The sequence below is a fragment of the Galleria mellonella genome, unplaced genomic scaffold, assembly GCF_026898425.1.
Source record: "Galleria mellonella isolate WM207_F2 unplaced genomic scaffold, CSIRO_AGI_GalMel_v1 utg103, whole genome shotgun sequence".
In the NCBI taxonomy this organism is placed as follows: Eukaryota; Metazoa; Arthropoda; class Insecta; order Lepidoptera; family Pyralidae; genus Galleria; species Galleria mellonella.
This window is the reverse complement of record NW_026441966.1, coordinates 932352-958983: the sequence shown is the minus strand read 5'-3', so window position 1 is coordinate 958983 and position 26632 is coordinate 932352. Positions and strand designations below refer to the sequence as shown.

General features: G+C 37.1%; 1 protein-coding gene across 1 annotated transcript; it reads left to right on the top strand.

The window, feature by feature from the left end:
• Nucleotides 1-633: 633 nt before the first annotated feature.
• LOC113521133 (uncharacterized) lies at nucleotides 634-23006 on the top strand. The gene is given in 13 exon segments (XM_052895317.1): nucleotides 634-774; nucleotides 1065-1289; nucleotides 1377-2183; nucleotides 4749-6941; nucleotides 7949-8174; nucleotides 16357-16496; nucleotides 18479-18650; nucleotides 19253-19460; nucleotides 19883-19945; nucleotides 20025-20085; nucleotides 20572-20625; nucleotides 20627-20845; nucleotides 21388-23006. Coding segments are annotated over 12 exon segments (4536 nt in total). The 5' UTR covers nucleotides 634-774; nucleotides 1065-1136; the 3' UTR covers nucleotides 21628-23006.
• Nucleotides 23007-26632: the final 3626 nt, after the last annotated feature.

Genomic DNA, 26632 nt, shown 5'->3' with positions numbered 1-26632 from the left:
GTTGGAGTTGAAATAAACAAAGAAACTCTATATTCAAAGATTTTTATACAATTTCTTTTATTCTTTGTCACAATTTTTTTTTTTTTTATGCTGAACACTACTGTGTAGCCTATCTGCTCTTGACTTTACTCTCTATGCGTGTGTATTTGGCTTAATTCCGACGAAATTGCTTGAAAGATACCACAGAACCGTGAAGTGACCAAACGATTGGCGGGCTGTTTTTATATTATAATAAGATTTCTAACTGTAATTTATCTCTTTAATATTTTCGACAAAAAATTAAAGTTCTTTTATATGAAAAATCATTTGAAAGCTGTAGAAAAAATTTCTTTTAATTTTTCATATTTAATTCTTTTTTTAAAAGTATTTTTAGCATCTTACTAGTAGTCGTTGTCTTTGTTTATATTTTAAAATCAGGCTCATTGGCGAATCCTTAAAATTAAATCAATAACTTGTAGCTTATAAACAACAAATTCCCGGTAATATTTAGAATACAAACTTAGCTAATTTTTCGCTGATTAATCAAGCGCGCGCGAAAGCTTTGTCAGATAAACACTTGAATACGATTGGTGGAGATTTTCGAGAGTACCAACGTAACAAATACTACAACGTTTTGGCAATGTTGTCAAAATTATTACCAGTTGTGCTAGCAAGTAAATATCGTCGCTTTATTAAAATAATTTATTTTTCTTTAGTGCTTTTCAATACGAAAATGGTGTTATTATAGCAAGATTGGTACTTGATTAATTACTATTTACGTTGATATAGTAAAACGTAAGTAAGAAATTTACATTTGAGTGTTTCATGAACTTTTTTGGGGAAGGTTGTGATTCTCTAAAAGTAGCTGCACAATGATACGAGTGCGATCCTCGCGAAAGAAAAATGTAACGAACATTATAAATGCCCGTAATTATTTAATAAAAATTTACATATATCTTATTAAATAAATTATATCGAGTGACGAACGAAACTTATAACTCAGTGGCAGTGGAAAATATTTCATGATAAAAGTGCGTCTATATGATTTTTCACTTCGAAATATTTTATTTTTTTATGCATTACAGGTCATCAGTAATGAACTGTAAAAGATAACTGAGTTTCTGTAATGACTCCAAAAACATTTTCGGGACCGAGAAATGGAGAGACAGCAGTGTAATTCACTTCAAAACTTTGACGAGCCTAAAACAGAAATTTTGAAAAAAAGATTATTAAAATCTTCGAGCGCCCCCGTTTCTACTAATCTCTCACAGAATAGTTCGCAGCACAATGTGTTATTGAATACGTTACGTGTGAGTTGCTATTAAAACTGGTTAATTAATTAAAACAAATATATGGTACTTAACTTTTGCGTACTGACGTCGCGTGTTCTATTTCAGGCACCGATATCAAGCAGCATGATCGTGTCCTCAGTGCAGGCCCCTCAGAGCTCTATGCCAATTACTCATAGTTTGGTTACCCACTCTATTGCTCCTATGAAAATACATGGCAACAATGCCCCATATCCCCTCCAGCTGTCTACAGTTCATGTGCCTGTGCAGATACCAGGCTCCACCTCAAATATAAATGTCCCTGTTCAATTGTCAGGTCCTACAAATACAGTACCTTTACAAATAGCTCCAGTCAGTCTTCCTCTTCAAGTGTCAGGGGCAACCAGTGTGCCTGTGCAATTACCAGCTGGTGAAACTATAAATGTGCCCCTTCAAATTCCTGCTGCCACTCAAAATATTCAATTGACCACACCTGCATTACCTTCTATGCCTATTTTGCAAAATACCAACCAATCTCTCCATAACTCTATAATACATGTCCATATGAGTTCAAATACAAGGCCTACCAATGTGGATGGGACATCTGACTTGACAGTATCTAGTTCATCACAGCTACAGATACCTGACAACTCGGGGGTTCAAGTTAAAATAAATAATCCCACGTCTGCTTCACAAGTGCATGTTGGTGGGAACCCAGCTGTTGTACAAATTCCAAATACAACTAACAACTCCATACAGTTGGCTCTACCAAATAATGGGAGCTCGGGCACTGTTCAGTTGAGGGGTGCGGCAAGGCCTGTCCCCCATATGGTGTACATCCAGACACCAACAGGTCTGAAGGCTGTTACCAGCACTGAAGTTATCAGCCAGGCCAGCACTAGTGGCAATCCACCTCAAATTATTGTAAGAAGACCTGTAAGTATATTTATATGACAAAACTAGTTTATTATATCTCACTTTATTTATTTAAAAAAAAACTAGGCATTTTTGTTTACCTTTGAAAATTATTTTTTTACACAAACAAGATTAGAGAGATTATGATATGTTTATACCTAAAAAAAAAATATTAATAATTGAAGATATAACATGACAAAAATAACATCAACTGTTGTGATGTGAACAGTGATTTAAAATAACACTGTGTTTAATTATTCATTGATTGTTCTAAATATAAAATTTATCTATTAAGGTCACTTAATGGCAATGTTGCATACATAATATTGTAAACACTGCAAAACTTTATTAATTATTCTTTGTTTCTTTTTTATGCAACTGAGAGTGGCAAACAAGCCAAAGGCCCACCTGATGGAAAGTGGTAACCATCACCTATAAACATGAACAGTATCATGGACACAACAGAGTATACTGCTAGACACATCTTATATGAGACAGACAAAAAAAACAAATAATAAATACATAGGTGATGTCTGTCTCATATAAGATATGTCTAGCAGTAAGCCATTAATAGTTGTTATGTAGAGAATTTATAATTGTATTTCTTATTTACATTTATGTTCGTCGTATAACAAATAAAATTGCATTCCACAAAAAACTGACTTCAATTATGGCTTAGCCAATTATTTTTATTTAAAAATTAAACTATTGAATCGATTTTATTAAAATTTCTATGGGTTCAATCTTTAAATATAGTCTTTTAAATAAAAAAAAGATTTTTCCATTCCATTATGTGGTATTATGTAGATATAAAAATATATATACAACTGAATTGACAACTTCCTTCTATTTGAAGTCGATTGGAAATAGTAAAAGTTGTTTAAAAGAAAAAAAAAAGAATTTTGCACACTAATCAATAAATATAAATAAATCCTTTAGTATTAAACGTTTTAGTCTAATCCATGCACACACACACACACACACACACATTCTCTAACATAACATTCATTGACTCATCACCAATTTTTGTTATAATTTTTAATAATAATAATTGAAATAAGTAATATTATTATAATGGAAGAACGACCCAATTAACTTACATGTACTTAGTCCTTAAATTTTGTGACAGACATTAGGGCATAAAATAAAAAAAAAGTAAAGATGTTTTAATATATTTTTTATTACTAAAATATAAAGTTTAAATTCATTATATTAACAATATTATTTGTTCAAAATGGCGCCCTTGATTTTGAATACAATCAGCCCTCAATCTTCAGGGCTAGTTGAGTGAATCCTTTAAGGAGTTCAATTTTTTTGTGAAGTTTACCAGGTAGTAGTAGTTTTTCATTTATATACTGCCATGTTTTATAGACCACCTTAGGTAGATGAGAGGTAATCTTTATGTCGTATGAAATCTATTTTGTTCATGTTTAACTAAGTTTGTGTACTTTAATGCGCAGGCGCCGAATTTTATTAGAATACTCAATGTTTGTTTTTAAACATTGTTTCAATAAGGGGCTCCACATTCTTTCCAAAATCGTATCTTGGTAGACTTTTCTTTTTATAACAAAAGAGAGAGAGAGAACAAAACAAAAGGGTCCCAAATACGATAATCCCAACCGAATCATCACCGATCACGAATAATGACGTCGATGTACATTCGAAATGACAGTGTTGGCTTCTTCCCTTGTGTGCATACACTTTGTTGTATTTCTGCCCAATATATTTTTTTTCTTTTCATCTGAAAACAAAACTTGGCGGCGGTTATTTGTAGAGTACCGTTTTAAATTACTTGTCATTTTTGACACACGGTTCCATTAAACCGGAATATGGAAAATAATCTCTTTTTTTGGGAAGCACGTAACAGGAAGTCTACATTTAGCACCTTCTTTACTGTATATCCGCTTAATCAACTTCTTATTTTAATTGCCTTTACTATAGCTGGGATTCGAAAAGAGCGAGGTCGACCTGATCTCATTCTGTCATCTATGTTAGACATCACACTATATCGTTTAATTGATCGATGAATAAATTTACGCGTAATATTTAAAAATTGTAAAGTAATGGCGAAAATATGACAATGACGGTGTAGTACAACAGAAGCCACGTGGTCTTTTTTCCAAGTCCACTCCATTGTGATTACTATAGAAAATTCTAGAATATCGATATTTTTAATAACTAAGCATTCATAATTCGAAATGGAAAAACCGTCTTCAAAATCATTTGAAATTCAGAATTTGACTTGTGTGAGAGTACTTACGCACTAAACTAAGTATTTTAAACTAGAAAGTTCAATTCCGTTCGTTCGTTTCCGAACCTTCCATGATTCGTAGTCACAAGCGGCCATGATGCCAGTTAGATTCGCGTACCTGCCGCGGCCACTTCACTAAAATAATACACGTAAGTCAATCCGGTTGTTCTTACATTTAATATAGTATGTACTTGCGACACTTAAGTAATTAAGAAATTAGAAAAACCGCATATTATATTTTGTACTTATTTTCTTTATAAAATTGTATATTTAATTAATTAAACTTTTTTATTCTTTATAAGCATATAATTGAATGTTCTATTTTAATATTTCAGGTTACCAGCAATTCGAATATTTTAATATCAAATGTTGGTAACAAACCCAACATTGCACCTAAAGCACCCAGCCAAAACAAGTCTTCTCTGTTAGCTCCTGTTAATACCACACAGCCCATTGTTATTCAAAAACCAAAATCAAATGATAAAATGATGGTTCCAGTAAGCATTGCCCCAGGAAATCAAGGCAAGCAGGCCATTGCCTATCTAAGTTCTGTTAAAAAGCCGACTACCAAATCTTTACCTGATAACCAGTCAATTTTAATATCAAACAATCAGCCGAATGTGCCATCAGGCAACCAAAAACTATTTCTAACCCCTATGAATATGCCAAAAATACAGAATACTAAATTTATTCTTCCTGTAACTTTACCAGCAACTATGGCATCAAAAGGTCCCTTTATCAATCTTCAAATAGCTAATGGGCAGATACAAAATGATCCACAGGGAAATATTACTGTAATGAGAGATCCTACACCCATTGAAACCACTGAAATACCACCATTACAACCTTTGGGTAAAGTTGTTAGTGCTAATGGCAAAGATAACAAGAACTCGATGCCTGAGAGTCCTAAAAGTGAGAAAGCATACACTTTTTCAATATCAGGGTCACGAGCAGAGCCTACGGGGGAGCAAGGAGAGTATACTTTGTCAATACCAGAAACAAATGCTTCTATGAATGATGATATTTTTACTGTTTCTATAGCTGATGACGAAGGAGGACAGACTAGAGAAAAATCATTTACTTTGGCAATTCCAGAGAAGGGAAAGAGTTTATTAAATAGAAATATTTTAGATAGGAATGATATACCAGGCCCAGTTACGATCGCCGCTCCTGCTATATTGAGACGCTCTAATTCAGACAACAGTGAAAGAAAAACTGCTAATGCAAATCTTAAAAGACGAATCTCTCTTTGTAATGAGAACTTGACAAATAAGAAGATTAATTTGACTTCACCTCAGCAAAAACTTGATAAATCTGATGACCACCACGATTCTGACAATAACGATGATCACAGAGTGCCATCTTTGTTTTGCGATGAAAAGTTGGACAAAGATTTAGAAGCAAAAGTGAACTTAGGTGATTCCGATGAAGATTTTAAAGAGGTGAAAATGGAACCTAGTTCTGAGAAAGACGGCCATACTAACAATCATGATGTACTATATTATCATAAAACGGATACATTTGTAAAGAAAGAAAACAGTTTTAGTGCCCAAAATAAATTGAATAGCCCTGTGGAAGAGGATCCTCCAGGTTTAATTTGGAGCAATGGGATTGCAGTGCTTCAAGGGAGTAATTTACAATTTCAGACTAATGAGTTTGGTCTCATCGATTTAATTGATAATAGTGACCAAGAGGATGTACTAGCAAATCCAAGTGCGAAGTACCACACTCCACTGAAGCAGCGCATTGACAGAAATCCTAGAGAAAAAAAGCCCACGTCCCCTGAAGATATGTATCGCTGTGATGGATGTGGATGTCATGGCATGGCTGCAGATTTTATTAATCCCAATTTCTGCAGTTCAACATGTCAAAATGAGGTGCAGAAAGCTTTACAAAAGAAGAAAGATAAAGAAAAGGCAGAATTGACTAAAAAGAAGAATAAAATGAGACGAATATTTATGAAGAAGCAATGGTCTGATGAAATGATAATGCAAGACAACAAGGATGATAAAGTAGTTTTAAAACATTACGACTCCGCGCCTGCTGAGGTTCAGAGTGATACCGCTATAAAAATGAGCGAGGATTTGATAGAAAATGAGAAGTACCCTTGGATGTGTGGCAAGAATGGATTCTCCTGGATGCGGTATCTGGATATCTGTAAAGCGAAGGCAGCACCTGTAAAGTTGTTTAAAGATCCATTTCCCTACCAGATCAGGAACGGTTTTAAGATTGGTATGCGATTGGAGGCGATAGATCCACAGCACCCATCGCTATTTTGTGTAGTATCTGTGGCGGAAGTACAGGGCTATCGGATGCGGCTACACTTTGACGGATATCCGGATTTGTATGATTATTGGGTTAATTCAGATTCAATCGACATCTTTCCGCCGGGCTGGTGCGAGAAGAACGGTCGCACGCTGAAGCCGCCAGCCAACTACAATACTTCTGTTTTCTCCTGGCCGATGTACTTGAAACACATGCGAGCGATCGCTGCACCTAGACATTTGTTCCCACATATCACTAACACGGTAAATATTACATAATTTACTTTCTTAATTTTACATTTATCATATCATATTAACTCTTAACTATCCACTGCTGAACATAAGCCTCCCCCTATTGGGGGGTTTTGCCAGTAGTTGCTACGCTTAACAGGCAGGTTGGTAATGGCAGGTATGGTTTTGATGATGTTTCAAGAGAGATTCTGCTGCCCATTCCTTAACCTATAGGTCCCACTAGGCGCCTCTTACAACACCCATGGGAAAGGAAGGGGTTATAGCATTTATATATGCTAAGAATTGAAAATGTTTGGTAAACTATATAATAGAGGCAGACACTATATGAATTCAATGACTACTGCTGATCTATCATTATTTATTAGGTTTTATGATGAAAATCAAGTTTTTTGTGTTATTTTTGCTCCTGAGAAGTACGGCTTGTTCCTTTCGTGTTAGATTTTACTTGCAATATTACCTTTTAGACAGAAATAACAATACACATTTCTTTGTTATTGTATATAATTACTCCACATTTTGTTGTAATTTATTTTAACTTAGAAATGTAGGACTTAGACTTCTATGTAAATTTATAAACTTAAAATAGAAAATAAGTTAAAAGGCCGGCAGTACACCTGCAATGCCGTTGGTGTTGTGGGTGATCATGGGCGGCGGTAGTTACTTACCATCAGGTGAGCCGCATGCTCGTTTGCCCCCTGTGTTAAATTAAAATTAAATAAAAATAGGCACTTGCGATTTCTTGAAAATAATTTTTAGATATATTGTAAAATTACTGGGTTCTCGAAATAGGTGATGAACTTTTTTCCACTGTCAATTTGTATAAAAATCTAATATATAAATATCGGAGCGGTACTGATATTTCCCAGATCTAGTTACAAAACACGAGCTATGCAGTTGTATGTTTCAGGTGACTATAGGCTTTGGTAGCATCAGGCAGGTCTTATGCTTAATAGTATATGACACTTGTTTACACAAGAACATTACAGTTAATGAATAAAAACCTTTAATTTCCTAAATAGATCTTCAAACCAAACTGCTTCCGAATCGGGATGAAGCTAGAAGCCGAGGACCGCAAGAACGAGCTGGTGTGCGTGGCGACCATCACGGACATGATGGACAACCGCATGCTGATCAACTTCGACAGCTGGGACGAGATGTATGACTACTGGGTGGACCCAACGTCCCCGTACATACACCCTGTTGGCTGGGCTGAGGAGAACGGCATCTCGCTCACACCGCCAAACTGTGAGTATCTATGTCATTATTTCACTCATTATTAACTGCTGCAGAGTGGGGGGAAAGACTGTTAGTAACGGGGTCTAACTGACCCATTGCTAGCAATACACTCTATTAGGTCGAGTTTCATTCCTGATGTATTCATCACGACTAACTGATCTGCCTTTTCATTCTCACCTATCATCTCTCACTGTTGCCCCACACGTGTATACCGTTAGCGCATGCGAGGTTACCATCCCCTTATCATCAATTAAAAAAAAAAAAAACAAAAACAATTTGTAAATTAAATAAATATTTTGAGAGATAACAACATTAATACATTTTAATATAAATAAACATACAAACATAGAATAAAATACTTACAAAAATTATACATACATACGTATGTACAGTACAATATTGCTAACAATGTGACTGGTAGTCTGCATTACTAATTACTCCTAAACTACTTGAGTTTGCCGATGATGATGATTATTTTTGATGTTTATGCCAAACTCATAACGATTAGTCGACCAGTAAACTTAACAGACGAATGAACATGTTCAACATGAATCAACATGACAGTGTTTGCATGGCTGTGTTTCGGTTTGAAGGGTGAGATACGGCGTGAATTTACTGGGTACAGAAGAATAACATCTGAGTCCTCAGGAGTGGCAACGCATGGGGGGTATCATGGCCGAAACAGTATACTCTGTTATATCCATGGTACCGTCCATGTCTGCGACGGTTACCACTTTCCATCAGGTGGACCAGTCAGCTTGTTTGCCATTCTAAGTTGTATAAAAAAAAAAATACAATTCTCACGTTCATAATATTACACGCCGCTGATGATACTTATATTTTTTATAGTCAATGTAATTCGAGCCAGTTATGCAGACGCATTACCTGACAAATGCATAAGTGCCTGCCGTTTTTATTTTTATACATACATTGCACGTTTTTCATCGAATAATCATATTTTTCATTTAACACAAAACGTGACGGATTTATTGCAGTTTTTCGAATTAATTCGCAATGTTGACATTTTCTGTTACCGGACAATAAGTTGAAGGTATTTTAGAGGCCCAGTTTTAAGTGTCGACGCATGGGTCCTATATAAGTCGGTGTAGTAAATCACTAGGGAAACAAATATTTTTTTTTTTTGCTATTCATCATCGTCATTTCAGCCATTATTCGTAAACTGCTGGACATAGGCCTCCCCTATAGACTGCCATAAGCAACGGTCCTGAGCCACCTGCATCCTGTGACTCCCTTTTTCCTATTACGCAATAGAAAATTATTTTCATCATGTCAGCCTTTAACTGGCCATTGGTTAACATAAGCCTCCCCCTTGGGGGGTTTGCCAGTAGTTATCACGCTTGGCAGGCGGATTGGCAACCGCAGTTAGGATTTGGAGATGTTTTAAGAGGGACACTGCTGCTCATCCGTCGCCCTACCTTAGTCGCCTCTTATGGCACCCACGGGAAAAGAAGGGATGGCCCATTCTATCCCGGGATCTATTAATTTTAGTAAGAATGACTAAGTAAATAACCCAGAGGAAGACTTTGCACAAGTCGTTTGCTTGGGCATCTCTATCCCTTTCGTGTTTCTACCGTGAAGCAGTTGTGTTTGCATGGCTGTGTTTCGGTTTGAAGGGTGGGATATGGCGGTGGGATAAATTATACGGTAAAGAGGAATAACACCTGAGTCCTCAGGAATGACAACGCACGGAGGGGTATCATGGGCGAAACAGTATACTCTGTTATGTCCATGATACTGTTCATATCTATAGGCGACAGTTACCATAATTTTCAGGTGGGCCGTCACCTTGTTTGTCATTCTAAGTTGTATAAAAAAAAATGCTTCAATGATCATGTTTGTAACATTTATAACATGTAAATTGCTTGACGTTAACCGCAGCACTTTATCGCTGTTTGTTGCAATGTGAATATCGCTGTGCGGTAGAATTACTAGAATTTTGAAATATGTAATGGCTTTTTAATTAGATGGAGTAGTTACTTAATTAAGTACAATTTATTAATGACTTATAGACATATTTTTAAGTTGTTATATCCCACTGCAGGGCTTAACTGGTTAATTATTAAAATGAAAAGTATGTTCTATAAAATTATTCAAAAGTAAGCTATGTGACTATCTATCCTTCCTAATATTATAAATGTGAAAGTAAGTTTGTTCGTTTGTTACCTTATAACGCCTTAACGGTGTAACCAATCACTGTGAAATTTGGTATACTTACATATATGGGATGAAGAGGGATATAGAATTTTATGAAATTTTATCCTAGTCACGCGGAGAAAGTCGCGGGTAAAAGGTAGTTAACAAAACATATTATTAAAGTGATGTTTGCATGACTGTGTTTCGGTTTGAAGGGTGGGATGTGGCAGTTAATTTACTGGGTACAGAGGAATAACACCCGAGTCCTCAGGAATGGCAACGCGTGGGGGGTATCATGGGCGAAACAGTATACTCTGTTATGTCCATGGTACTACTCATGTCTATAGGCGACGGTTACCACTTTCCATCAGGTGGGCTGTCAACATGTTTGCCATTCTAAGTTGCATAAAAGAAAAAAGAAAAAAATACCACTAAAGTGACGTTTTCCTAAGAAAAAAAAAGTAGATGTAATGACATATGTATATTACCTATTTTAATTTAATTCTCATAGTTACTTTTAAACTTTCGCGTTGTTTACACATATTTTAAATACACAATTGGGACTTGACGCGATGAAAAATTTTTGCAGGCAAAATAGTACCTACATACCTGCTTCTTTAATGCCGACATTTCGACGTCGATCCCACCCACGTCGTGGTTACGACAGGACATTTCTTATAGCTTTAACTCCCAATTGTGTATTTAAATCTCTGATAATTTAAACAACATATTTATCTATATGTCCGTCCTTGAGAGGTTACTCATAGAAAGCTCATTATATTTTTATCACCAACTGTTATTTGTGACTCACAAAGTAAATTTTCGTTTGGAAATGTAAATAGATAGATAGATAGATACTCTTTATTGTTTCCTCCAAAAGATTACAATAGTAAACTTATTATAGATAGAAACAATTACAAGAAATAATCACAATGAGAAAAAAATGGGCTTCCTTATCACTGAAAGCGATCTCTTCCAGGCAACCTTTGGGTGGAGAGAAGTAATTATAAACAATTTGGTGGGAGGCACGATGAAAAATTTTGTTAGTTCTAAATATGGGAGATGTGATACATATCGTCACAGTCGTAGAATACTGACGGATCTGACAAAGATTACATATATATATCCGTCAGTATTCTACGACTATGACCATATAATATTATAAATATTATCCTTACTTATTATTATAGTTTTTATTTCCGTCTTATGCATAATGGAATATTAATTTCCCATGATAAAAGTATCCTATTTCTCTTTTTAAATCCCAAATTTTATTTGTATACCAAATTTTGTGACGGTTGATAATGGCGCCAAGAGGTAAGTAAGAATTTAAAATAGACACAAAATATACATAAGTCTTTTTATTTTTATCAATACTTCTATACTAATATTATAAAGAGAAAGTATGGTAATGCAGTCCCATTGTTAGCAATATACCTATCAGGTCGACCTCCACGTGGTTCCCCCTGGAAGCCATCGTGCTGAATTTTAGGTGTATTCGTCACGGTGGGCTAATTATCCTGCCCTTTCATGCTCACCTATCATCCCTCACTGGTGCCCCGTCAGCGTATACCGTTAGCGTAGGCGGGGTTACCATTTCGGTATTGTACGCCGGTTTCTCTCCCTGGGGCCCTGAACTCCGGCCGACTGTGCTTCTGCCGGGGATTAGTTTGCCATCTCCTCTCCTTAAGAGGGGAGACGTGAATTTTCTAAAAATTTAAAAAATAATAATAATAAATGACAATTAGTAAATGCGTCATAAATGTAATAAGTACTAAATAATTATTAGTCAACATAATTGTTAGTAACTAATTAGTAACTTAGTAATTAGTGCCACTAAAATTTACCTACCATTGGTAAAAGCAACATAATGAACGCCGACATTAGTACGATAAAGTTCTCGTATTAATAATTAAGAGATAACATTCATACTGTTATATCGAATTAGTATTTGACAATAGGCGTTTTGTATTATTTTTGTATTTTATTTAAAACTTGAAAATAATTACTCGACTCCAACACATAATCGCGTCGTTATATAACGTCAAGAACTATGTGAATAATTGAGATGTATTTGTTTGTATATTTGTGCTACATTTAATGCAATGCGACCACGTTACGTTATCTACTATTGTGAAGTACTCGCGCTTGGCACACTTTAGTTTTGGTAATAGTTCTTTCAAAGAAGACGTCTCGTCACGGAACGTATTTGATTTTTTTTTTTTCGGTTAATTAATGATTATAGTATTTCCCGCCTTTTTCCTTGTCATTGTGGTTCTTAAATAAGGTATACATAAATTTAACTGCTTCAATAAGTGATAACTATATGTTTATTATGTGGGAAAAAATAAGGAAAACACTGTTATGAATTTATGATAAAAACACAGTTTGTTTCGTACATTTATAAGCTCTTTATTAAATTATTTATCTTTCTACGAATCTATTTCTAAACGACTTAAGTGAGCTGTTTTTAATTTTCTGGCTGTTTTTTTTTTTGTGTATATTATATCTTCAGCATGTTATCAAATTACAACAATTGTTTACTTGCAGCGTTACTGTCTACATAATAATGTATGTAGTTTAAAAGACCGAGGACAAAACACTGGAATATCTATAATTATGTTAGAATCACATTTTTATAATGAGAAGTATATAATTTATTAGCATCTATTTTTGAAAATAGAATATTCCGCGTTTGCGAAAGTATCACGATTTTTTTTTTAATATAATTAGTTTAAGCGCTCAGTCATTAATTTATATAGTTTCGCATCTCTCTATATCGTTATAAATATTAATAGGAATATAGTATAGTTTTTTTTTAATGGGTGATAATGGAATGGTAACCCCACCCGTGCTATCGGTATACACCGACGCAGCACCAGTGAAGGATGATAGGTGAGAAAGAAGCAGGTCAGTTAGCCCATCGTGACGAATTCAACAAGAATTGTTCACGATGGTTTCCAGGGGAAACCGCGTGGAGGTCGACCTGATAGGGCATATTGCTAGCAATGTCGAACTCCATTGCTAACAATCCCTTTCCTCCTGTAGTATAGAGATAGTAGATAGATGTGTTATTTACAGTATATCAGTATAGACGACTATCCGAGCCCCGTACTAAATCTTATATATAAATTTCTCGTGTCACGGTGTTTGTTACCAAACTCCGAAACGGCTTTACCGATATTTATGAAATTTTGTGTGCATATTGGGTAGGTCTGAGAATCGGCCAACATCTATTTTTCATACCCGTAAGTGACAAGGGTGACCCACCCCAAATTTTTTTTTTTATTTTTTGACAATTTTTTTTAACTTTTATTTTATTATAATTTAGCATTGGAAAATACATACAACTTTAAATTTTCATCGTTTTACGATCAACCCCTGTATTTTAATCGCGACTTTTATATTTCGCAATAAATGGTAAAACAACGTTTACGGGGTCAGCTAGTAATCAATATAATTATAAATAATAATTATATTAACGCATTATGGGTAGATATCGTGTCGATTCGTTATATTTATTGAAGTGAACTGTTTTTGTACCTTTTATTGGAACTTGTTTACTTTGACGCCGCTGGATTTATTAATATTTATCAACATCGACGCGAGCGAGTGACCATCTATAATATCATCTTTCCCCGAGTCTATAGAAGTTATATCTCTAACTCGCGATTATGTACGTTCTAGTTACAAAGATAAGATTTATCAAGTAATGCTTTATTTTTCCTCTAATAAAAAATGCACCGCCTACGTATTTCTCTGTTAGCCCAATGGTTGGCTGGTAGAGAACACCGTCCGGTTTTAAGTATGCCATATGTACATAGAATTTTACTGTGCATTAAAGTTTAAATAAATCACCAGTATCTACTAATGTAATGTATGTAAACGTATGATAGGGACATTAACGGGCCATTGTCCATTAAACAAACATTTATACACAATAGGAGCCACAGACAGCCCTCTATGTCGAGGCTGTTTCGACGCCGAAGAAACGGCTGCTCACGTACTCCTGGAATGTTAGACTGTGGCCCATCAACGTTTAGAAATCCTCGGAACGGTGAGGTCGCTCCGTGAGGCCTGTGGAGTACCCAGGAAGCTTCTGCGCTTCTGAGCGGAGCTAGGTTGGCTGTACTAGCCACGACTCATACGCACAACGGCCCAAATGAGAGGCTAAGCGCGGAAAACAGAGTCTTTCTCACATTCACATTCACACACACAGTATCTACTAAGCGACATTTGTCAAATAGATAATAATAATAATCTTTATTTCAAACAGAAGATTACAAAATTGCTTAACAACGGTCCCCATATGGGTCGAGCCTGTATCTGGGGAACCTATTAACTATTAACATATGGACGGTAGGGAAAAAAAAATAAAATTATAATGTAAAAAATTTGACGTTCATAAGCGGCTAAAATGTCCTACATGAATAAATGATTTTTGAATTTTGAATTTTGATAGATATAATTTTAATATAAATATATATATAATAATTTTTAATAGTGTGTGTGTGTGTGTGTGTGTAAACATTTCTAACTTATATGTATAGGCAGCTCTATTTTTTACCTTGCACTAGGAATCCAGTCTAGTTCCGCGCTTGTAGTTAGAATTTTCGAAAATAAAATATGTATAGCCTATGTTTATTCGTTGATAATTTAACTTTCTATGGGTGAAAGAATTTTTAAAGTCGGTTGAGTAGTTTTCGGGTTTATTTATTATAACCATATAAACCTTTCCGCCTGGGAGCGAAAGGGATTGTTAGTAATGGAGACTGAGAATCCCATTGCTAGCAATATACCCAACCAGATCGACCTCCTCACGATTCTCCCTGGAAACTATCATGGTTAATTCCTGATGAATTCATCATGATGGGCTAACTGGCCTGTTTTCATTCTCATCTATCACCCTTCACTGGTGCTCCGCCAGCGTATCCCGTTAGCGTAGGCGGTGTTACCATACCATTTTCACCCATCAAAAAAAAACCTTTCCGCCTTATAATATTAATGTAGATAAAGAAATAATGTTTGCCTAAATATATTGATAATTTATCATAAAACTACTATATTTACTTATTTATTTACACCATTTAAAAAATAATAAATACAGTAAATATTGATGAGAAGTGATACAAAAGGCGGCCTTATGGCTACTATATTTTTTGCTTTCATCGTATTTAGTATAAATTACGAATTAGTATGTTTTTTGTGTCCTGTAAGATTTTCCTTGTTAAAATTTAGAGATAACGGGCCGAATTTTCGGGCTCAATTTCGTGTTTTTGTTCGTACCGAAATCGGCCCAGTAAATGGAGTTTAACATTTTGTTCATCATAAATCCTATCCTAATAGTCCAGAGGAACGATATTTTAACATTTTTAATAATTTTAAACGGCATGTATTATGTATTTTTAACATCAAATTTCTGTTTCGTGCGTCCCCGAAATTTCGGAAAATAGGTCCCCTGATAGGTCCTCACGTTCATGATAGGCCCCCTGATTCTGAGGCACCATTTCCCTAAATTTATTTCTTAACCTAATAATTTAACTTTATGGTTTCGCTAAATTACTGTTTTATAGACCACCATTGACTATATTTATAACATTTATTGTATTAGAAATGCAGTTCATTGACCTTAAGTACTGTGGTCGGGTCGATTTGGATCGTAGCCCCCACATTTTATTTTTTTACAACTTAGAATGGCAAACAATCTGACGGCCCACCTGATGGAAAGTAGTAACCGTCGCCTATAGACATGAGCAGTACCGTGGACATAACAGAGTATACTGTTTCGCCCATGATACCCCCCATGCGTTGCCATTCCTGAGGACTCAGGTGTTATTCCTCTGTACCCAGTAAATTCACGCCATATCCCACCCTTCAAACCGAAACACAGCCATGCAAACACAACTGCTTCACGGTTGAAACACGAATGGGACAGAGGTACCCAAGCAATTGACTTTTGTACAAAGTCTCCCTCTGGTGACACCACCACATTCATAGTTGCGAGTGTATTTGTTTATTTAACATATTTGTTATGCAGTTTACAAGGACCCCGACGAGTTTTCCTGGGAGAGCTACCTGTCGGAGACTGGCGCGTCGGCGGCGCCGCCAAGAGCGTTCAAGACCCGGCCGCCGCAGGGGTTCAAGCCCGGCATGAAGTTGGAAGTGGTTGATCCGAGGGTAATTATATTCTCTCATCTTTCTAGCTGCAGTTAGGTGATGGTAGCTCAATTGAACAGTGCTTGACTGAATTTTTGAAATTCATGTCTTTTTTTTTATGCATAATAATGGAACGGTGACCCCGCCTGCGCTAACGGTATACGCTGATGAGGCACTAATGACGGATGATAGGTGAGAATGAACAGGCAGGTCAGTTAGCCCATCGTGATGAATACACCTGGAATTTAGCACGATGGTTTCCAGCGGTGAACAAAAAAAAGAGCACACGTTCAATATAGATAGCAGTTTTACTATCGCATGCTTTTTCTACTTTAAGGTCTACTTTAAGGGACAGCGACCATAGATTGCAGTCTCATAATCATATCAAAAGTTATAGACAATTCCACTGCAAGTCATAGACATTTCTCAATTTTTTTTTTTTTTTTTTTTTATAAAATTATTTATGTCACATGTAATCTCTTATCGATATCACTATCTGTCCACTATTATCAATTTGCATGATATTAATTGTTTGTAAATACCGAGAATATCATATCTGTCTGTAATTGTACAAACTCTAAACTCAAATATACTTTATTTAGACTCGTGTACAAGCAACTTTGAATCTTAATTTGTCGTTTTAATTGTTATCTAAATAGATACTGTCAAGAAGAAATTTGGTAGTTGGGTACAATTGTAATATCCGCCATTTTTATATTTTTTACTAGTGGTATCCCGCAGCTATACCCATATGAATCAGTACATACAGTATCCTATGTACGAGGTCTGTCCGGAAAGTTCGTATAAAAGTGTTCTGGAATGCGAGAAAGAGGAGTGGGGAGGCCAGGTAAGCGCAGGACCCCTTCCTTATGTCCCTAACAATGCTTCAGTTCTGGTCTGACCGCCGTGCGGTGCGATCTGGCTTGTCACGCCATCTGTGAAGTTACCTCTTAACGAAACCCCGTCGGCATGGAGCCCGCTTCCGTTGAAGAGCAGCGCGTCGTAATCAAGTTTCTCTCGAAACTCGGCAAGAATGGCCGTGAAATTTTTGCCGATCTCAGAACAGTTTATGGGGATGATGCTGTGAAGGAACCAAACAAGTGGCTAAAAAGATTCAGAGAGGGCCGAGAAAGCGTTCAAGATGACCCACGTTCAGGACGTCCTTCCACTTCACATTCCGACGAAAACGTGGAAAGAATTCGAACTTGTGTTAATGGGGACCGTCGTTTAACGGTCAGACAGGTGGCTGAAGAGCTTAATTTGGGCAAAACCGTGGTCCACGAAATTATAAGAAAAGAAATTCAAATGAAAAAAATTTGCGCCAAGATCGTTCCGTGAGTTTTTGATAAAAATTCCATTACGGTGACCGAACACCCCCCTATTCGCCGGATTTGGCCCCGTGTGACTTCTTCTTGTTCCCAAAAACCAAATTGGTACTTCGGGGGCGGCATTTGGGGGACATAAATGAGATAAAAAAAGCTACGACGGGGCAGCTGAGAAACCTACAACCAGAGGACTTTCAAGGAGCCTTCTCACAGTGGAAACGGCGTTGGCACAAGTGCATTATGTCACAGGGGGAGTACTTTGAAGGGGATAAAATTGATTTACCTGAACAATTGTAAAATAAAATTTTTAAAAAACTTTTATACGTACTTTCCGGACAAACCTCGTACTAAGTTAGGATATATCCTGCCCGTGTACCAAATCTCATTCGAATCTGTTAAGTATTTTTTGCGTGAAAAAATAACAAACATTCACACTTACAAACTATCACATTTATAATAGTAATAGGGTGCAACTAGAAGAAATAGACTGATCTGATAATCTGCAGTGGGGCCGCCAATCCCCTTTACAGGAGACCAGGGCAAACTGATTTGACTTCTCTGACATCGTGCCAACGTGTGTCGGTAGCGCAGGTGGCATAACCATTGCATTTTCATCCATTAAAAAAAAAATGAGTAGTTAACATAGGTTTCAGTTATCAAGTTGCAACTGATCACCAGGTGCCGTTTCTGATCCGCGTGGCGAGCATTAGCGAAGTGAAAGGTCACCAGGTGCGCGTATCGTTCGACGGCTGGCCCGACGAGCTAGCCGTCTGGATGGACGACGACTCGCCCGACATACACCCCGTCGGATGGTGCCTCAAGACCGGCCACCCGCTTGAACCGCCGCTCAGTGAGTACCATTGGGTTTAAATAATTAAGTTCATTGTATATGTATTTATAATAAACTAAATATATCCCACGGGTTTGCTCACGTGAGTCTGTATAGATTAGGATGTAACCTACCCGTGTAAAAATTCAATAGAGGAAAAAAAAATTGTTTTTTTGAGACCCTATTAATGAAAGCAGTGTTTTATGTCACACCTGTTTCAAAGGGCTTCCTAATGTCCAGATTAATAGCTGGAGCTTACTCAATTACCACCTATGCATGTGTTAAATAAACTCTAAATACCACCTGGGGGAAAGGGATTTTTAGTAATGGAGACTCAGAATCCCATTGCTAGCAATATACCCAACCAGGTTGACCTCCTCGCTGTTCCCCCTGGAAACTATCATGGTTATTTCCTGACGAATTCATCACGATGGGCTAACTGGCCCGTTTTTATCCTCACCTATCACCCTTCACTGGTGCTCCGCCAGCGTATCCCGCTAGCGTAGGCGGGGTTACCATACCATTTTCACACAATAAAAAAAAAACTCAAAGACCACCATTGGAATGTCCGGTAAACAGCGGTGCCTTGTGTGATATGTAAAGTGTGCGTTTTGGTTCCGCAGCGGCTGAGGAGCTGGCGGTGGAGGGCCCGTGCGGCGTGGGCGGCTGCCGCGGGCTGGGCTCGGCGCGCGGCGGGTCGCACAAGACGCACGGCGCCGCCTCCGCCTGCCCATACCGCGCCCGCCGCCCGCACGCCGCCGCCGCCGCCGCCGCCGACCGCCTCGCGCCGCACCTGCAGCCCGCCGACCGCGCGCTGCCGCGCTCGCGCAGGTAACACTACCACTCTCTTTCGTTTATACAACTTAGAATGGCAAACAAGCTGACCGCCCACCTGATGGAAAGTCGTAACCGTCGCGTATACACATGAGCAGTACCATGGACATAACAGAGTATAGTGTTTCGCCCATGATACCCCCCATGCGTTGCCATTCCTGAGCACTCAGGTGTTATTCCTCTGTACACAGTAAATTCACGCCGTATCTCACCCTTCAAACCGAAACGCAGCCATGCAAACACAGCGTCACGGTTGAAACACGAATAGGACAGAGATACCCAAGCAATCGACTTTTGTACAAAGTCTCCCTCTGGTGAAAACCTCCCTCTGCCCGGTGTATCGTCATTTACAAACGTCTTCTTGTCGAGTTGTAACGCATCATTTGAATAAACATTTACATATTGTATTTCTTTTCCAGGGTACATCCGAAAGCACCAAAGTCAATAAACACCAGTACTCCGACTAGTGATACCAAAGAAAAGTACGTATTGACATTAATATTTGTTATTCTTTTCTTTACTGAAGTATTTTTAAGTGATTTTTGAATATTATTTTATTAGGCCACAACGAGGCAGACCACCGAAGCACAAGCGAGTGGACGAAGTCACGAAGAACGATCCGGTGAGTGAAGCCAAGTGTCGAGCTAGTGTAATGGTTGTTAGATCGAAATAGATTTAAGTTAACCAACCATTGTAGAACAAATAGTGTTGTGTTAATGTTGCATTTTCGTTTGATAAATGTCTTATTACCAATTTATAACAAAAAATATGATCACAGTGAGTATTGCCTGAAAATGATTACATACGTTCATAATAACATGTACGCCATTTTTTTTTAAACGGGTGATAATGGTATGGTAACCCCGTCTACGCTATCGGTATACACTGGCGAGGCACCTGTGATAGATGACTGCTGAGGATGAAAGCAGGTCAGTTAGTCCATCCCGACGAATTCAACTAGAATTAGCCACGATGGTTTCCAGAAGGAACCACGTGAAGGTCGACCTAACAGGGTATATTGCTAGTAATGGAGCTATTTGACCCCATTACTAATAATAAGTGTGTAAGACAATGTTACCTATATTTATAATGGTATTGTGCATGGCAGGCGTCGGACGACGAGTCAGTGTCGAGCGGCGGCTGGAAGCGGTGGCGGGCGAGCGAGCCGCCGCGCGCGCGCCGAGCGGCCGCTGCGCACGTACTCGCGCTCGTCCGCCGCGCCGCCGCCCGCCGCGCACCACCCGCCCCACCCGCCGCCACACTCGCCACACTCGCCACACTCGCCACACTCGCCACACTCGTCCCACTCGCCAGCCAGGGCCATGCTAGCGCGGCACTTCGCTGAACTCGACCTGCCCTCCGATCCCACCGTCTGGACGCAGGTTAGTGACATATTCTTAATTATTAAGAGTTGTTACTCACGATAAGTTTCGATATAGTCGACGTAACATTGTCAACCGATTTCAAAAAAGAAGATTTAATTTGGTTGTATTTTTTATGTTTGTAACTTTATAATTTCCTATAAACAAATTAAATGATTTTTTATTTGCAGAGATAAACTTTAATGATTTAGTCTTAAAATAAAGACAACTAATTATGCCACGATTATATTTTGTTTTATTTTTTGTGGAACAATAGATAAATTATTATGGAATTTTTCAGTCAATTTTCATGATTTTGAAATGCTATTGAAAAACATATTAGAGGACAATTAAAGCACTCCACCATTTTGTATTGATAAAATATAGGCAAGTCCATTACTCTGTTCATGTGCTAAATGAAGTATTTGCAATGCATTGAACACATATTGAACTTAACGTAACAAGCGTGAAGCTGCCTCAGTGCTGTCTATCTAATTAATCAATACAACTATATACGTAAGAATGTAATATGAAGATGCTAAGATAATGCAATGTAACAACAGAAGGAAGTGGTGGCGCTAGTATCGCGCATCGGCGGCGAAGCAGCAGGCACGCTGGCGGCGCGCGCGCGGCTGGCGGGCGCGGAGCTGGTGATGGCGTCGTGCTCGGAGCTGGCGGCTGCGCTGCGCCTGCGCCTCGGGCCCGCGCTCAAGCTGCACGCCGCCGTGCGCCTGCTGCGCCGCGCCCTGCTGGCCGCGCCCGCCGCGCCCGCCGCGCCAGCCACGTCCGCCGCCTGCCACTAGGACCACACTCACCAACACATAGTGACGAGTGAAGTGAAGTGAAGTGACAATTTACATAGTCCAAATTGTTAATTTTCAATCACATTTCCTCCAATAATCAGATAAAAACTATATTCAATTGAACATTAACGTGTACAAACATATAACTGCACACTCTCCCCTCGGCTAAGTGACTAAAACACTACGAACTAGACCTAGATGTGGCTGTTCGAGCAATGGACGCCGAAGTGTGCATACATAGTGCTTCTTTAATGATTGTATGATAGTTATCATAATATAAACTAAGTGACATGGTGATCATTGTATAGTACGGACGCCGTTTGATCTCTAGTATCGTGCAATACAGTGTTGTAAATGAATATATGTGAAGACATGAAATTGCTCATTGTGACTCTCAAGTGTTGTTAATTTAATAGTACTAAAAAAATTTAATATAATCGGCCCCCGAGCTTAAGATTTATTATTTTGATATTTGTACTAAATCACTGAATATTTTTGTAAATAATTTGTGTAATTATAGTCAATTTGCAGTTGACAATATTAAGTGAGAGTTAATTTTAATTTGCATGAAGCAATAATATGAAATTAGCACAAAATAGATGAAGATCATGCTTTAAATGAACTGGTTGTGATAGTGTGAGATCTATTTTGTGTCGTGTAATTGATTGGGCATGTATTTTAGTCCAACTTGAAATTATTTCGAATTAATTTGATCACAAATTAAATACTTTTGCAAATTGGAATAGTTAAATTATTAGAGATATATGAATGTATGCTGGATAGTGAGCCTAATCGGATTTTAATCGAAAATGTTAACAGAAAATCATATCAAAGAATCAAGAGAGTTTTATATATCTGACTATATGCTTAGTTATTTTTTTATTAATCACATTTTTTCATATATTGTCCAGATTTCAATTAATGATTACCATTTACATACAATGAACACACATACAGAAGAATGGGCAGTAGTGTCTCCCTTAAAACATCTTTATACGCCTAACTGCAGTTGCTAACCCACCTGCCAAGCATGGCAACTACTGGCAAAGCTTCCCTTATGGAAAAACTTATGTTCATCAGAGGACAGTTAAGGGTTAAAATGATGATGTTGATTTAAAGTAAATTTTCAATTCAAAGTAAATTTGGACATAAGAGAGTCCTACTCTATGTATGGGGCTTTATACTATACTAGCATTTACCCGCGACTTCGTCTGCATGGCCAGAATATGTTCTTAATCCAGTTAAAATGTTGCCTGTATTCTTCATCCCATATAGTATGTGTATACCAAATTTCATAGTGATTGGATAAGCTGTTAAGACATTATAAGGTAACACAAACAAACTTACATTCACACACACACACACACACACACACACATATATATATATATATATATATATATATATATATATATATATATATATATATATATATATATATATATATATATATATATATATTCTGTGGGTCTCGCAAAATTTCACCATAAAATATGACCACCCATCTAGTAAGCGTCAAATGCCAGTCTATTCTATGACTATTTCCATTTACAGTGATTTATAATATGTAAATAATTTTTCATAACTTACTTAGTGCAATTTAGTATTTATTCAACACAGTCATTTTGCTAAGTTTCTAATGTGTATAATTTGTAATTTTAAAATATGATTTTTTTATTAAAACTATAGGAGCTTAATTTCGCAAAGTTATATATGAATTTTCTTTTATTACATAGCACTTGATAACTTGGTACCTCTTATTGATAAATGATACTACGCAGTAGGCATGTGTAATATTGGCACTGTTCCAATATCAATATATTGGTTTTTTTTTGGACATTGGTGATGGTAAAAAGGTTATCACCCATTTCGATATTCTGTACCAATCAGCCAGTCTACCATGAAATGAAATTCCGAAATTTCGGACTCAATTTCGTGTTTTTGTTTATACCAAAATCGGATCAATAAATGGAGTTTAACATTTCGTTCGTCATACATCCTATCATAAAAGTCCAAAGGAACGATATTTTAACATTTTTAATATTTCCAAACGACATGTATTATGTAATTTTAACAGCAGATTTCTGTTTCGTTTGGCTCCGAAATTTCGGAAAACATTTCATGGCAAGCCCTCAGATATCTATGTTAATTTCGATCGTGTTCTTAATTTCGACATTAAATATTGGATAACAGACATTTAGCTTATTCGTTATTGGATCAATAGATTGATATTGTAACTAATATATATATATATATATATATATATATATTACCCCTACTATGCAGTGGTAACCAATATTGTACATTTAATGTATTGGCGCATTCCAACAGGTACTAAGTGCAGTTAGCCGAGTTGTATATGTATATAAATAATTTTTTGTCGCTCAATAAATGCGCTGATAAGCTAGGGATTTCATTTCTGTATCTATTAATATATTAACCAATAGTGTAAGTTGGAATTCTATTTTTTCACCAATAATTTGTTACTTAATAATATTATTACATTGATGTAGCTTCATATTAGTTTGCGTCAATTAAAATATTTTTGTTCTAAAAAGGAACGTTGGAGATAATATAATATTATGTATATATTATATAGTACTTAGGTTCTGCAATCTTATTTTGGCCATACACTTTTAGGCCAATGAATAAATTATAAATTTTATATTGTGATGTTTGTTAATGAAACCTTTTTTTGTAAAAAGGTTACTTATAAATGGATTACTTTGTGTTATATAAAATATATTGAGATATAATACTAGCGAAACGCTTGAGACTTCCGTGTAGTAAATTTTTATGTAATTTTTTTTAAGTAATGTAGAGCCCTAAATATGGGATATATTGGCTGTACTTATTTGAGTACAATTTCACATATACATCCTGGCTCGAAAGACAGTTATACTATCGCATAATAAAAAAATTCTAACGAAAATGTATTAATGTATACATGTGAATGTGAATGAGAAAGACTCTGTTTTCCGCGCTTAGCCTCTCATTTGGGCCGTTGTGCGTGTGAGTCGTGGCTAGTACAGCCAACTTAGCTCCGCCCAGAAGCGCATAAGCTTCCTGGGTTCTTCACAGGCCTCACGGAGCGACCTCACCGTTCCGAGGATTTCTAAACGTTGATGGGCCACAGCCTCACATTCCAGGATTACGTGAGCAGCCGTTTCTTCGGCGTCGAAACAGCCTCGACATAGAGGGCTGTCTGTGGCTCCTATTGTGTATAAATGTTTGTTTAATGGACAATGGCCCGTAATGTATTAACATTTTCATTAGAATTTTTTTATTACCTAAAACGTTTCAATTGTCTCTACAATAATATATAATTGTATTTTTATGAATCCAATAATAATTGTAATATACAACTTATCCAGATAGGAAGCGGGGAATAAATTGTAAATCTCATGGAAAGTGATGTATATATTCAATTAGGAAAGACTTAATTTATATATTTTTCAATTATTTAATTTTTATTTTTATTTATGTAGGCATGGTAAAAATATTTGAATCATTGCTTTTTATCGTTTGTATTCTGCTCTTGTAATGAAGAATACATGTCAGTCATGAAATTGTTACATAGTTATTTAGATAATTATGTAAATATATGTTGTTCAGACGGGCTACACAACTATTTTTATATCGTGGCCATGTACAAAGTGAGATAGTGGTAAATAGTGTAAGTTTTTACACGACGCTGATAGTGCCAGCCACTGCTGACACGAGCTATTCTAAAATGTTGTTCTGTAATTTAATAAAACTTTGTGAAAAGAAAACCTTTTATTTATATATACTGTAGGTTACTTTAAACCATATTCACTTGTAAGTTATTGCAACAAGCTTTCAATTGCAGCTAGATGGGCAGCTAAATGACGTTTAAATAAAACAGATCAAACCTATCGAACTAGGGGGGAAAGGGATTGTTGGCAATGGAGTTTGACAGCCCCATTGCTAGCAATATGCCCTATTAGGTTGACCTCCACGTGGTTCCCCCTGGAAACCATCGTGAACAATTCTTGTTGAATTCGTCACGATGAGCTAACTGACTTGCTTCATCCTCACCTATCATCATCCCTCACTGGTGCCCCGCCGGTGTATACCGATAGCGCGGGTTACCATTCCATTATCACCCATTAAAAAAAAAACATCGAACTACAGGCCTATTGCTATCGTTTCCCTTCTCTCCAAAGTGATGGAGCGCGTGACCAATTCACAACTCTTCGGATATTTATTTATTTATACTTTTGTACACATTGGAAAATGTCTACAGGGTGGATATCTATAGGATCAAGACTTATTGATGCGAGCGACTGCCAATATTAAGAAAACCCCATCTGCTGTAGATCCGAAATTTCAGAACATGTTCGATACCGTCGCCAACATTGGATTTCTTGGTGTTGACATTTCCCAGTATTCCAGTTGGATTCCGAATTTATTTGTAGGACAAGGTCGAGCTGGACTACCTGACCTGCTTTCATCCTGACCTATCATCTCTGATGCCCCGCCAGCATATGCCTATAGCGCAGGCGGAGTTACCATTTCTTTACCCATTAAAAAAATATCTTATGAAGGTACGCGTTAATTCTGTTACGTATAAAGCCCACTTAATTTCCGATCCCCTTAAATATCGTCATCATCATTTCAGCCATTATTGGTCCACTGCTGGACATAAGACTGCTCCCCCATAATTTTTTTTATACAATTTAAAATGGTAAACAAGCTGACAGCCAACCTGATGGAAAGTGGTAACCGTCGCCTATAGACATGTGCAGTACCATGGATGAGTACCCAAGCAAACGACTTTTGTACAAAGTCTTCCTCTGGTGAATGTTATAAGGAACGGTCCTAAGCTACCTGCATGCACTGTCCTGCAATGCATTTCAGCTATCGAGATACACTGGCGGGGCACCAGTGAAGAATGACAGGTGAGAATGAAAAGACAAGTCAGTTAGCTCATCATGACGAATTCCACTAGAATTAACCACGACGATTTCCAAGGGGAACCGCG